Source organism: Poecilia reticulata, linkage group LG16, assembly GCF_000633615.1.
Source record: "Poecilia reticulata strain Guanapo linkage group LG16, Guppy_female_1.0+MT, whole genome shotgun sequence".
Lineage (NCBI taxonomy): Eukaryota > Metazoa > Chordata > Actinopteri > Cyprinodontiformes > Poeciliidae > Poecilia > Poecilia reticulata.
Window position 1 is genome coordinate 13,111,467 of NC_024346.1, and position 14,187 is coordinate 13,125,653.

Consider the following 14,187-nt stretch of genomic DNA (forward strand, 5'->3'; position numbering starts at 1 on the left):
CTTAGCAAATCTAAATGGTTGCTTTGACTCTTGCTTCGCAGATTCTTCCTCCAATGTCAAAATTTGTGAAAGCGGGTCAAAGACAATGTGTTGCGATCCGGTGTTGTGAGAAGTGTAGAGTAGGATGTTGGGGTTCTGTGGAGTTGAAGTTTTTCATAGTTTTGAAAGGAAGAAATATCCCCAGTCTCTCTCTCTCTCTCTCTCTTTCTCTCTTTCTCTCTTTCTCTCTCTCTCTCTCTCTCTCTCTCTCTCTCTCTCTCTCTCTCTCTCTCTCTCTCTCTCTCTCTCTCTCTCTCTCTCTCCTGATGTTGATACACTTAATTGAAATGGCAAATGCTTATTTTTGCAAATGATGTTCGCCCAAGTCCTCGGGCATGTTTGTTATAAACAGCTAAGCGAAGAGCATGCAGCAGTGTGCAGATGCATGTGAATATGTGCAGACACACACACACACACCCTCGTTAAGCTCACACACTCATACCTCCTGGTGCAGATCTCTCCTCCAGCTGTTCATTTCTCCTTGGCACTTTGAAGCCTGTTCATGTCTCCCAGTGTCCCTCCTCCTGATCCCCTCTTTCTCCTTCACTCCCCTTCTGTCACATTTCATGCATTTCTGCTTCCTTTCCTTATTTCTGCCCAATTCCTCTCCTCTTCACTCTCTCTTCACACTTGCACTCAGTCTGTTATCAGATATTTCATCACTGAACAAAGTGACATGTTGCACTTTTTTCTTTTTGTTTTACTTGTTTTTGTTTCATCCCTCCCCAGCTCCTATTGCATCACAAAGATTTTATTCCACCTGTCTTCTGTGTGCAGCCGCTCTGTAACCATAAACCTTTTATTTATACTCATTTTTCTCTATTGCTTTTCTTCACCGGTGGGGTGTCTGTGGTGATATTAATGTCCATCTTCTGTGGTAGCCTTGAAGTCTTTGAAGTGTGCCTCTTTTATCAAACAAAGGGGCTTTTGACTCTGCTGCTCTGTAGAGAAAAAGCATATTGCATGAATGCATTAATATAGGATGTCATTGGAGAAGTCCATAATGCGACTTCTAAAAGTAGCCTTCCCATGTGTTATTGATTAGAAAAGGCCCTTTGGAAAGGTCAATGAGAATACGAGACACATCTCAAGTCTTCATTTCCTGGTTTTATTCTTGGCATGTCAAGCTGCCCCCCCACTGTCAAATCTAAGCTTCGTCCAGAGTCTGCTCTCTGCATATCAAACTATCCGCAACTAAATGTGTGTGTGTGTGGGTGTGCGTGTGTGTGTGCGTGTGTGTGTGAGCGCGCACGGGCTAGGAATGCAAGTTAATTCATTGTCGATTTGTGTGTGTGTGTGAAAGTCAGGAAGTGGTGATGTCTGATGGGAGTGGTGGGCAGACAGACGGAGCGGCTGCGTTCGGGCTGATGCATTTCAAGGCTCCTGCTGATATCTGCACACCAGCAGCAGTTTCAACATGACACACGCATTACGTTGCAGTATCTGCTTTGGTTAATAACAACGCAAACATCACACAGAAGTCAGTCACACAGGCAGCCGTGTTGGGTGGGAGGCATTGTTATCCAAAGTGTCAAAAAGCACACTTATACCAGCTTTAGTGGTCAGAGTTTTGGACAGTTTTGACTTTTCGTAGCGCTTTTGGATGAATAGCCAGCTCCCCAAATTACAGACACGCAAACTGCAATTGTTGAACGTCGGCAAGTAACGGAGGAACGGATGGAAAGAAAGGGCAAAAATGTGGATGTACAGAACTGCAACATTAAAACTCTTCATATCTGACTTTTAGCTTTGAGTCAGAAACTTTGTCTCAGAATTGTTTTGCTTTTTAATCAAGTTAAAGCAAGTTTTGGTAATGTGAATGTCAACCCTGGTAGACGGGGTTTCCACTGTGCTTTTTGAGAAGAATTGGTAACCAGTGGGAATCCCATGTCTCTGCTCTTATAATACGGCTAACACGGTTACGTTGTGGGTTCAGTTTGGGTGTGCCGTTTGTGCTGCGGTGGCAAATATAACCACACTGGCTGGCTTGTGGGAGGTGCTGGTTAAGGAGTGAAATGCCACTTTGTTGTTCATGCATCTAGAACGTCTTGTTTCTTCAAACTTCAGTCATATATTCAATAAGTCTGCAACAAAAGGAGCTGTTTGTCATTGACTCAGAGGGTTTGGCAAGTTTTCCATGGGTGCAACCCACATACTGCTCAACCCCCAAATTCATTTTCCTTACAAATGTGGCACCATTTGATGGGAAACAAACAGATCTTACACACTTGTTGCTATGTTTTTAATACTCCATTCTTCTGTTAATCTATTCATCCTTTCGTCCATCATCCACTTGTCCTAATTTTTGATAATCTATGTAAATCCTGTTCTGACAGTTTGTATTTTTTAGCATGTTTATTTTTTAAAGCCTGAAACTACAGAAACTGCTGCCATAAACTCAAGCTGAACCTTTGTTTTGATGCTTTAAGCTAGAAAGGAGTGACATCTCTATAAAGTTTAGCCTGGAAAAGTATGCAATATCAAAATGAAAAGGGGATGAGGGGAAATCTGTCTGATGAATGAAATGGGAGTAAGGCTTTGTTGGCCAGGTCGTACTAAAACATTGTATGTTTAAAGGATTTTGCAAATCTGAGGAAGTAAAAGATAAATGGTCCATTCTCTGCAGAGTCAGGAGCAGACAGGGAAAATCTTTGTTCTTTGGATATACCAAAGATTACCTAAAAGCACCAGGTTTAGCAGGGCATTCCTCTGTGGGAGGATGAGTAAGTCGGCTTAAAACCTTTTGAAAATGTTTTAAAATCCATCCTGGAATGAGTGAGAAGCCAAAGAAGACAGACTGATTTGTTCCTGTTGGAGGGCGAGCAGCTGCGTTACTGTCTGAGCTCCTAACTTACTGAGAAACGCCGACCTTGCTGCGAAGTAATAAAAGACTGAATCTTTGTAGTTTGTTCTCCAACAAATGATATTCATCTTGGCTAAAAGTTGCAAGTGTTAAAAGTAATTTGTGCTGAAGTACCGAATGCAAAATGATCCCCGTCCTAATCTAATTAAGATCTTAAATATAAGACGAATGTCTCCTTAAGCACTCGTGCTTAATTTCAGACCATTTCAAAACAATTTAAGCCTCTCAACACAAAAAGACAACCTCTGTAATAATCTTGGATCATAATCAGAGCCTTGGTGCCAGTTTGTTGAAAAGCACAAAATTGCTCATTGGGAGCGTCTCAAAGCTGTGTTTGGCAGAGCTCCTGTTCAGAAACCACATGTATTCAAGGCGGCTGCAGAAACGGAGGCTGTTCAGTTGAAATATAACCCAGACTCTTGAACAATGGATAAGCAAAGTGATCCAATGGCTCAGCCTTTGCCACTTCTCCTCAGCGCTTCTTTTTCTTCCATGTTCAAGGATGCATTGAGTCCACAGTTTGCTGCTTACTCTTTAACTATGTAGTAAATAAGTAATTTCCTCTATATTCACAAGTTTGCAAGAAGCTGCAAGTCATTATTCGGAAACTTTTCCTTGAGAATAAATGATCCTGCTTAAGCTGCTCTCCATACGGCTTGTATCAAAACATTCTGCAGCAGAGCAGAGGGTGAGCGCCGCGGAATAGGAAAATAATGGAAATGGAGAAATTCTCACAGACCTGTGAGAATAATGAAAAGTGCAGAATGCTTACTGAGACAGCTGTGTGCCGGAGAGGCCAAAGGGAAAAACACACCCACATTCTTTCTGCGGCGCTCCGTCTTAGACACGCTCGCACTCTCGCACAATGGGCCGGTAGGAAGCAATCTTCAAGAACATGGAGAGCGGGAGGGGGACGCTTCATTGTAGCCCACCTGGCAGCGCAAAGCCGCTAGCTTGATGAAATGGCAGACTCACTGAGCTCTGAAGGCTGTTAGATATTTTAGTTGATGGCCTGCACTCCCTGTCCTCCCTGACGTTGCTGCTTTTCTCCAGCTTTGCGGCAATCAGGCAGAGGACGTGAATGCCATTAGGCGTCTGAGACGGTCTCCCAGGCAGCGAGGCAGACGGACACACACTGATAAGCGCATGTTTGGTTTTAAAAGCCACAAATGGGCTGCAGAGCAAATTAGGATTTGTGGGGATTTTTTTCCCCCCTCTTTTTCTCACTCTTGCCTCTTGTAGCTTTTTCACAGTTTCACTCTGTTCCTTTATATGCACTGTGGTTTCCCATAAGCGCTGCGTTTCCACTGGAGGGGCCTTTTCCATAAGCCAGGGTGGCTTTATGGAGCCATTGTTTCATCTGTTCCACAGCAAGAACAAGGAACAAATCAGGTGATGGTCGGATCTATCCAGCGTTCATAAGGTGACTGTACATAAGTTATAAAGTGTAGTTGCTGGGACTGAAATCAAGAAACCTTTTCAGGATCCAAGTCAAAGAAGCAAGGCAGAAATATGGCTCTGGAGCTACAGTTTAGCTTTAACATTGCTAACTTGTTGGATATTCTCATCCTTCCCTAGTTTAATGTTTTAGATATGCTATCCCTTTACTATAACTTTAAACTGTACAAAATAAGTAAATTACATCTTTGTTTGCAAACTGATTTAAATCCAGTTATCCATAATCAATTTCAGTAAAAAAAAAATCAAATGAATAAAATCCCTGCATTCATAAATACACTTGCAAACTATTTTATCGAGATGTTATGTTAGAAAATACATCTTCACAACTTTCTAAGGTAAATTTAAACAATCAGTAAGTTAGCACAGTTAATTCCCCACTGGGACATGTTGCACATACTTTAGTGATCTGAACATTTAAAACATCTTTAGGCTTTAAAATTGTTCTGGAGTGTAACTATTATGAAATTAATACAAGTTATGATTGCAGGCCAGATTGTAATCCCGAACGGAGTGGTCGCTCAGTAGGAGTGACCCCCATTCAACCTTGTTTCGTACCTCACAGTCTAAGCACACACAAGAAGTGGCCTGGGTAGAATTGTGACGGGACTGAGGAAAACGGTTGTGGTCACACGGTGGAAATGTGTCTCTGTTCGCTTGTGGAGTCCACCCTGAATCAATTTCCGTGCTCTGATTCTCTCCCACCCTCATCAACCGTCACCTCTCCATTTTTAGTCGCCCTTTCCACTTCTTTCTTTTCCTCTCTGCCAGACGTCTTTGTCCCTCAACTGTCTCCTATTAACCTTGTTTACCGCTCACGACGCCTCCTCCTTCCCTCAACACATTCACTCGTCGCTCCCTCTTTACATCCTCTATTCCTGGCACCAACGTTCTGTTCACACCCTCTCATCCTCACTTTCCTCGCATCCGTCCTCCGTCACTTGCGCATTCCCAGGCTGTCTCCCCCTTCGTCTGATCACTTTATCCCGCCATCCTTCCAGCACACGCCCCTCTCAGACTCATTTTCCTCTCCGCAGATGAACGGTGGGAAATATGGAAATGTCAGCGTGACCAGGCTGGAGATCAGAGTGAGAGGACTATGTTAATATGGCAGGGCTGTCACAGCGCCATTAGCATAAAAAGTCTGTGTGCACGCACATCATGTGGGTGTTAAAGACATAATGATAGGTGACAGTACTTGGGTTACTGACATCCAACTACTTGAGAAGGTTGAAGAGTGCAGTTTTTGGATGGGATGCTTCAGGTTTTACATGTTGGCATTTATTTTACCTGCAGCCAGCAGAGATTTTGTAAAGTAGAGCAGCAATGACACTCTGCTTCTGGTCTTTTCTCTCTTCCCCTCCCAATCTTCTTGCTCTCCTTTTTTTCTACTCCTCCTCTGTTTTACCCTTGAACTGTCTTTTGTTCTCCAGTTCTCTTTAGTTTTTTTTGCCGGTCCCTGCCTTCTGTTGTACTGTGGCCACTTCTTTCCCAATGTTTACACTCTCAATTAGCCTTCTGAAACGCGTCCTTGCTCCGACAGTTTCCTGAGCGTTTTATCTTCATATTCATTCTTGAACTTCTCTTCCTGTGTCTCCCCCTTTAGTGACACTTTAAGTTTTCAGGGTTTTTATATTTATTTTTTAGAGTGTGTGGGAGGGGGGGCTCTGTTATGAAGGTTGAGGCTGTGTAATATTCATTTCTCCGGAGGCTGCAGGAGTCTGAGGCCAGCCTGTCTCTCATCTCCACTCTGACGGGAGCTGATCTGTGTTGTGTCTCCTCTCATTGCAACTGAATGACTGATGCGAACCTCCCTCCATCTTGACCCCACGTTGCTTTGTTTGTGCATCTCGATTGCGCACACTGGTATTTGCACAACAGGAAAAACATGCCTGAACTTGGAGTATTTTTCTTGTTGCACAGTTATGTTTATTTGTTTCTTTTGCACAGGTCTAGGGGTAGCAACAGTTTTTTAAAAGTATTTTAAAGGCTCCTTAACTGTACAATTATATTCCTTGTATAAAAGCATAAATGCTAAAATACTTTCTCTGTTTTGCAAACGTAAGCTTTAAACAAAGCGGCGAATGTTGTAGGAATATCTGTGCACTTCAGTTTGCATTCATAAAAGTAGCAAAATTAGGAGTTAGGGAAATATAACCATCAAGAGACGCAACTTGATGTTGAGCAGAAGTACTTTAAAAAGATATTTATGTAAACACTAAAATTAGAGCATCTACAAACATTTATAGATGGTAATACATCAGAAAGATATAAAGATGTTTAGCCAATGTGCTAAAATTAACCAAAATTAAAGCAACAGCATATGTAAAAAGACCTAAAAACATCAAATAGAGACTCATCCTTGTTTGTCTTTAGTCGCATAGATTACTGTGACAGTTTGTTCACAGGTTTGTCTAATGAATGAGACTTCTTCAGATGATCCAGAACGCTGCTGCTCGCATTCTAACTAAAACCAGGAAGATGGAGCAAATCACCCCAGTTCTTAAAACCTTACACCGGCTTCCTGTAGCTCAGAGAATCATCTTTAAAGTACGGTTAGTTTATAAACCACTGAACCACTTAGCACCATCATACAGTAAAGACCTGCTGACATTGTTTCAACCTTCCAGACTGTTTTGGTTCTGGTTCTGGTCTGCATCTCCAGAGCAAAACAGAGAAGCACCATTCAGTTTTCATGCTAAAGGCTAAAAACTTCAGCCAAACTGAATAAATGCAACAGTGTTAGCATGCTAACTCTTAGCATTCCATTAGCTTTAGATAATCTCTTTAACACACTATTAGCTTAATCGCGCTAGCATTAGCATACTGTGTGGGCTGGAAAGTCCAAACCGCTCTATGAAACCTATAATTAGCAAACCGTACGCTGAATAAAGGACAATTAGAAAACCACTCTGGATAAGTCTAGCAGACTTTGCCAATACACCCAAACCACAGTGTAATAAAAGGTTTAATTTTAATCCAGTTTTCTCATTTTCTGCTTCATTGTGTTCTTGCTGTTCCAGTCGCACAAGTTGACCCAGGTATTGTTAGACCAGTTCAGGTAGATAAATCTGAAAAATTGCATTGCAAAATATATCTTGGGGGTTCCTCGCATATATGCAGGGTGTTGTTGACTTGCACGGTTTCTGTGTGTCCGGAGACGGGGAGAAAAGTTCCGCGTTTCACCCCAAAAAGGATCAGCACTGCTCCCACCGGCTGGTTAGCGGCTGTCCAGAGGTTTCTCTGTGGCTAGAAGGGGGTTGTTTTGTGGTTGCAAATTGGGCTGGCGCTGTGAGAGCTGATGTTATTCTAGGAAAGTCTTGTTTTCCTCCACTTTCCCACTCAGTCTTTCATTCCTTCTGCCCTCATCTCCTCCTCTGTATTGATATTTCATATCTCCCCTGAGATGGAGAGATGTGCTGTTCATTGCTTGTCAAATGAGAGACAGCGCTGGCCTTATCTAGTCGACTCCACGTTTCATGCGTGTTCAGCTTCGACTCAGCTGTGCGTTTCACATTAGTTTCAGTGCAGCGGCTCTGACACGGCCCAAACTGGTAGAGCTGGTCTTGCAGCTAATTGCGCTGCATATCTGCAGCTTGTTGGCAAACACGCAATCGCTCCACAGCACCGGCTGCAGACATTTTGAAGTTGTGTAACTGCAGGTAATCCATTCTTTCTTAAAACTGGTGCCATCTTGCTGACATAAACTAATGTGGGCTTATTTACACAAGTAATTACATTTTCACAGAGACCTGCACACACAAACAGGCGCACACACAGAAAGAGGAGCAGACTGCCGGACTAAAACTCTCCCGCTCTGTATTTCTCACACTGAGAAAAGCATATTTATTTTGACTCTGCTGTTACACAGGAATGTGTCGGCACAGCAAATGGCAGGCTATAGAGAGGCATATCCCATCCTGATGATTTATGACCTATGTTCAAAAGAAGACTGGTTTTTGCCTTTTTTTTTTTTTTTTTTTCCCGCTGCACATTTGCCCCCCTATTTTTTTATTTAATTTTTTTTCTCAGCTACTTCATCCACATGAGCAGTCATGTAGACATACCAGCCTCTTGGCCTACTTGCCTGGGTTCACTAATATTGTCCTCTGTTGTACCAGACAGATCCACACAGTCCCCATTTATCATCAGGCTTATTACCGACATGATTCCTGCGCTCCCTTTCTCCGTTTCCTTCCCTGGCGTAGGAAATGACTGTGGCTAATGTTTTTCTCTCTCTTCTTTGTTTCATGCAGGGACATCGGGTCAGCGGGTGAAGGTGGAACCAGAACTAGCTTCATATCCCGGCCAGACGGTCAACCTACGCTGCGCCTTCCCGGACCCAACGGGGATTCAGCTCACAATGGTCAGACTCCCATTTCCAAAATGAAATTATCTTTTTTTTCCTCAATCTGGATTTGATTATCTGTGTTCACTGATGTGCTCATATCTGCCGTACACTTTTGACTTTCTTCACCCAAACATTACAGCATATTGCTGCCTTGTGGCTCAGTAATTTGGTGAAATTGCTTGGAAATAAAACAGGGTTTCTGCAGGGCCTTAAAATCTCATGAGGCTCCAATTTATTTATTTTCCATTTAGGGCTTTTAAGAAGTCTTAAATATGTTGAGGTTTTGAATTTCATTAAGTATCATATTACATTTATACATGGCAGCTGTGGCTCAGTGGGTAGAGTGGTTGTCTTGTAATCTGAAGGTTGTAGGTTTGATTCCAGGTTCCTCCTTTCAAATCTCAATGTAGACATTCAACCCCAAGTTGCCCACCGAGCTGCAATAGGGGTGTATAAATGTATTGTATACATTTAATAGTGCTTTGAGGTGCCAAAATTACTGGAAAAGTGCTATAGAAATTGAGTCCGTTTACCATTTGTTTGTGTATCTTATTTTCTTGAGAGTGGCACCAGCAGCAATCATTTCTGATGTGAGTTTTTGTCGATTAAACCCCTTGATGCCGAGTGAGTTTTCCTCTGATGCTGCAGTCTAGGGATACACATTACATACAAAACAAATATAAATGAAGAGGAGCAGATAAAATGATCACAAATCCACAGTGTTGAGTTTGGAAAGAGATAAGTATATTTAAAAAAAAAAAGAAGCAGGAAAACGGTGTAATGATAAAACTGATGTTGCACAGGTTAAGCTTGCTTGCTAGTTTTTAGTTGGAGATGAGACAAAATATAATGCACCCAAGTTTTTTGGCAATGTTAAAATATACTGTCATATAAATTGATGATCTGTTAAATTCAATGGTTGATATCCGGTATTTTTGTTTACAACCACTTCATTCAGTCCTATTATGATAAACAATGACGGACAATAATCACTCTCAGCTGTAAATAGCTGTAAATGCCACTCCTGCTCTGGGTAGCTGTGTTGTTTAAATTGGTAAGCACCGGTGAAATTGATCAATGAAAATCTAATAATGAGGTGTTCAAACATACCGACACCAAAGAAAATGTATTTCTCTCAAACAGCTGCCAAACACTCATTTTGTCCTGCATAGCAACCAAAATGGCAACAATTGACACAAATTCCCAGTCTGGGTCACCAGGTGTGGGCGCGTCATTCAGCTGTCGGTTCAGTCTTCACTGTTTTGTGGTTCTTACAGTCGTTCAACCAATCATGTCCAGAGAACAGTATGGAAACATGTCTAATTACAATTCATGGCGTATCTTGGCTGTAGTTCACCTCATTGCTTAGTTTTTAGCAGAAACTCATTATACTGTGGTAGAAACAGCTGAGATCTTCCTCTTGTTTGGTTTTTGACTTCTTCCCTTCTCCTATCATATTTGTTCATTGCTCTTCAAAACCAAGGCGCTGACTCTTTACTACTTCCAAAATCTTATTGTTTGGTCAGAAATACACAAAATGTTAAGTAGTTCATAGTGATGAGGCCTTTAAATCAAATGTTTGTAAATTTCACTCTAGAAGTGCCTTGTGTTTAAATTGAGTTTGTTTTTAAGTTGCCATATCGTAACAGTGTTGTGATGAATGCTGCAGTAGGCAACGTTTAATAAAAATGTCTTTACACATTTTTTAAAACTGTCGCTAACTGTACAAGACAGATGATCTTTGAAAAAATCTGCCATTTGCATTAATACACCACCAAGTCAAACGACCAATCAAAGCCAGGAGGAGGGTCTTGGTGCTGCTCACATGCTACCCTGCACAGCATGTACAAGCTCAATATTGGCGGTTTTCTGCAGCTTAGTAAATAGCGAAGAAACATTAGCTAAGCTGCTAATGCGAAGAAACATTAGCTAAGCTGCTAATGCAAAGAAACATTAGCTAAGCTGCTAATGCAAAGAAACAACCCAACATTCCAGGAAAACAGTTTTCCAGGAAAACAGACTCTGCTGTGTGTGAAGGAGGAACTGTAGCACAGCAGAGAGCAACAGGAAGGGCGTGAGCATCGCCTACATAAACGTCATTGACAGCACCAACACCCGCCTCCTGTCTCTGATTGGTTGTTTGACTGGTGGTGTATTTCTGCACAGGGAGAAGGTAGATGAGCTTGTTTTTTTCTTTTGTTTTTATATTATCTGTCTAGTACTACACTATCACAATAAAGCAACAGTTTTAACAAATATGTAAAAAAATATTTGTATAAGTTTTCTACTGCAGCTTTAAAGTCTTGAACTTAATCTACTGAAACTGTGCAGCAGTTTGACCGCTATAATAAATGATTCAGTTACATTTTGACAAAATTTTGAAGTTTTTGTGCAGCTGGAGAAGAACAATTCACTGAACTCAAAGGATCTTCAGTTCAGCTTCATGTGCCGTTTTTGTTTTTAATTAGCCAAATTAAACCTTAATCTAACAAACGATTGCTTGCAGAAATCATTCTAAGGCAGCCGATAGGTTTTTATCACATTTGAGCTTAATGTTTTATTACTCTAAATAAACAACACTAAGCTTCATTTTGCTTCAGGGGATTGAATATGGTAATGGAAACCACTTCTTGGTTGCATTTAAATGAAATGGAAGTGCACAACTTTAGGAGCTTCCCAGAGAGCAGCTGAGAGTTTTGCTCCTGGAAATATTCCCATCCATATTCATACCTGCTGCACTCACCTGATTGTAATTCTGCATGTGTTGCTCCGTGTAGTTTACATTTAAATCTGGACGCCTTCAAAGGCTCTCCAGTGTTTCTTATCGATGCCGTGATAAATGAGGTTTGCAGTTCTTCTCTGCTGCTTTATGCTGACCCCAAACGTGCTCCCTTGCAGGTTACCTGGATATACGAGCCGAAGGATGGAGAGAGGATGAACATAGCTGTGTTCCACCCCACCTTTGGCCCCAACTACCCTGAGTCCCAGATGAAGGGCAGAGTCACCTTCAAACCCAGTCCGCCAGAGCTGTCCAGCCCTTCCATCGAGATCAGTGACGTCAGGATGACGGACGAGGGTCGGTACGTCTGCGAATACGCGACGTATCCTGACGGCAACGAGCAGGGCATCACTCAGCTGGTCATGTTGGGTAGGTCACAGTCATAATCTGCTGGTTTTAATGATTTTGGATTCAATTACTCTCAATGTGAATGTTTTTGTAAAGGTTCTGATGAGCAAGAAATTCATTTTAATAGTATAATAGATCTGAGAGCCACTTGTGTCTGAGTCTGTAGGCGACACTTTGTTGAGCAATGTGGCTAATAAATGAGCAATTTATGAATTTCTTTAGGGGCATCGCAATAAAACTGAACATAATCAAAGTTCAGTTACTTCATTAGTTCAATTTTGCAAAGTCAAACTCAAATTGTGTAGCTCTATTACACACAGAAATAATTTCTAAAGTTTCAATAAATTTCTTTGTGAAATTTAGAATATTCCATTAGACAATATAGGAAAGTTGTTATGGTTTGTACAGAGACTGTGGAGTGGAAGTCACTAAAGAAGCTCACTGTTCAGATTGCCAACTCTAAACTTGTTGAAAGAAAAATTCAGTGGAAGGAAAAAATGTTTTAAACATCTGCACAACTCCAAAGAAAAACTGAAGCTGTGAGAAGACAGTGAAGCAAAACCTGTTCAAATCTGAAAGAGATTTGTAAGATTTGGACTGCAGCTGGATTCAGAGTTGCAAGTCAACAAACACGATTGTTGGTTCTTCTGTAAGGCCATTCTTTAACCAGAGAGGACATGTAGAGGGCCGTACCTGGGCTAAGAGCAAAAACAACTGAATTACTGGTTAGTTTGTTAGATATGTTTGAATAAAAGTTACATTTTGCATTTCAGTTCTAAATCAAGACTCATAATCGTTCTCTCTGCTGATGAAGAAAGGAACAGTAACATCATCTGCTGATGTTCCCTGTCCAGAGTGAAAGCAGCTGCATTTTAACCACCTCATGATTGTTTCTGGCAGCTTTTCAGCAGGACTTTCTAAACTACCAATAACTGCATTAACCCTTTGCAGTCGAGGTCTAAATGGCCATCCCAGTCTCTCTTCTCTGTGCGTCAGTGCTCGCTATGAAGCCATGTAGTGATAGCTAGCAAAACTACTACTAACCCTACACACACCACAAACTCTAACTAACACACTTATAGTCTAAAAAACCCATCAAAACACTCTTAGTAAAATCCACAGCATCGCTGCACCCTAGTCTCTTGCCGTATCCAAATCCCCCCCCCTCGTCTCTTTCCGCATGTCTCCGTTCTACCTAGCAACAGACCATCAACACATTTTCATTGGTTGTTTCGAAATGTGGTACATTTAGACCCCACAAAATAAGGTGGAAATGATCGATATTATTTCTGGCTTTATTTTGAAGTAAATAACCACAAAACCAATATAAAAACACCACTTTTATAAAGTTTGAAGTCCGTGCTGTCCAACAGAGATGAAATGAAAACTCGGTATGCCGTCTGTTATTACGAAGCCTTATTAATGCGTCACATGCTTGTACGCCGCACGGCGAGCAGCTACTACATAGGGTTAATGACCATCAGAGACCAGACTTGATTACATGACCCAGACCCAACGAGGCAGACTGGGAACCCGGGCCTCCATTAGACCTCAGCAGAACTTCTTTCTGATTTCATGCTGCTTTGCATTGATGCAGGTTGTGATGCTTGGATGGAGGTGCACAGAGATTTTTTATTTTATTTTGGTGCATCTCAGCAAAAACGTTAAACACCACAAAATTTTGTTATTTGATCCAGTTGACAGATGGATACGAACTTCAATTATTTTTTGAGGATTATACTAAATGACTGAATTTTTCATAATGATCAGTTTAATATATAATGCTTTTCACACTTGGTGTTTCCCACCTTCCTGAGATCCTTTTTTTTTTTTTTGCATGTTTGTCACACTTGTTAAGTTTGTAACAGTGGTTGGCCATGTAGCTTTTTTTATTCCTTCAGTAATGAACTGTACCATCATTTAAAAACTCACTTTTGTTTTTATTTTTGCTGATTTTGACTAATGCTCTGAAACACTGAAGTGTGACAAACGCGCAAACAAAAACCAGGAATGGAAGAAACTAATTTTCGCACCCGTGGATCTCGCTGCAAGTTTGAATCGCATATTAAAATGAGAAGGTATTTTAGTTTAAGATGTGACTGGATGTTAGCAGGAGGAACTTAAAGTCTAGTTTTACTCCAGAGTAGTTAAATGTAAATCTCTGTTCTCAACAAGTGTTGCTGACGGTTTAGTCTAAATGAATACGAGCTGGTATTTGCAGCACATAAACAGGGCCTGCTCCCAGTTTATCAGCCAACTATGTCAACACAGAGTTGGGAAATTGTCTGATGTTTACCTCTGCTGTTTTTCCTGTCTGGTGCCGTTTTCTCTTTGAAACTCTACGGTGAA

General features: G+C 41.3%; 1 protein-coding gene across 2 annotated transcripts in view; it reads left to right on the forward strand.

Annotated features, from left to right (window-relative positions):
• The window catches only part of si:ch73-22o12.1 (nectin-2), a 118,132-nt gene that overhangs the window by 33,894 nt on the left and 70,051 nt on the right, over positions 1 to 14,187 (forward strand). For both annotated transcript variants that reach the window (XM_008431331.2, XM_008431330.2), the window contains exons 2-3: positions 8,617 to 8,726; positions 11,610 to 11,859. In XM_008431331.2, coding sequence (XP_008429553.1) covers positions 8,617 to 8,726; positions 11,610 to 11,859 — 360 coding nt within the window. The remainder of the gene's footprint in view (positions 1 to 8,616; positions 8,727 to 11,609; positions 11,860 to 14,187) is intronic.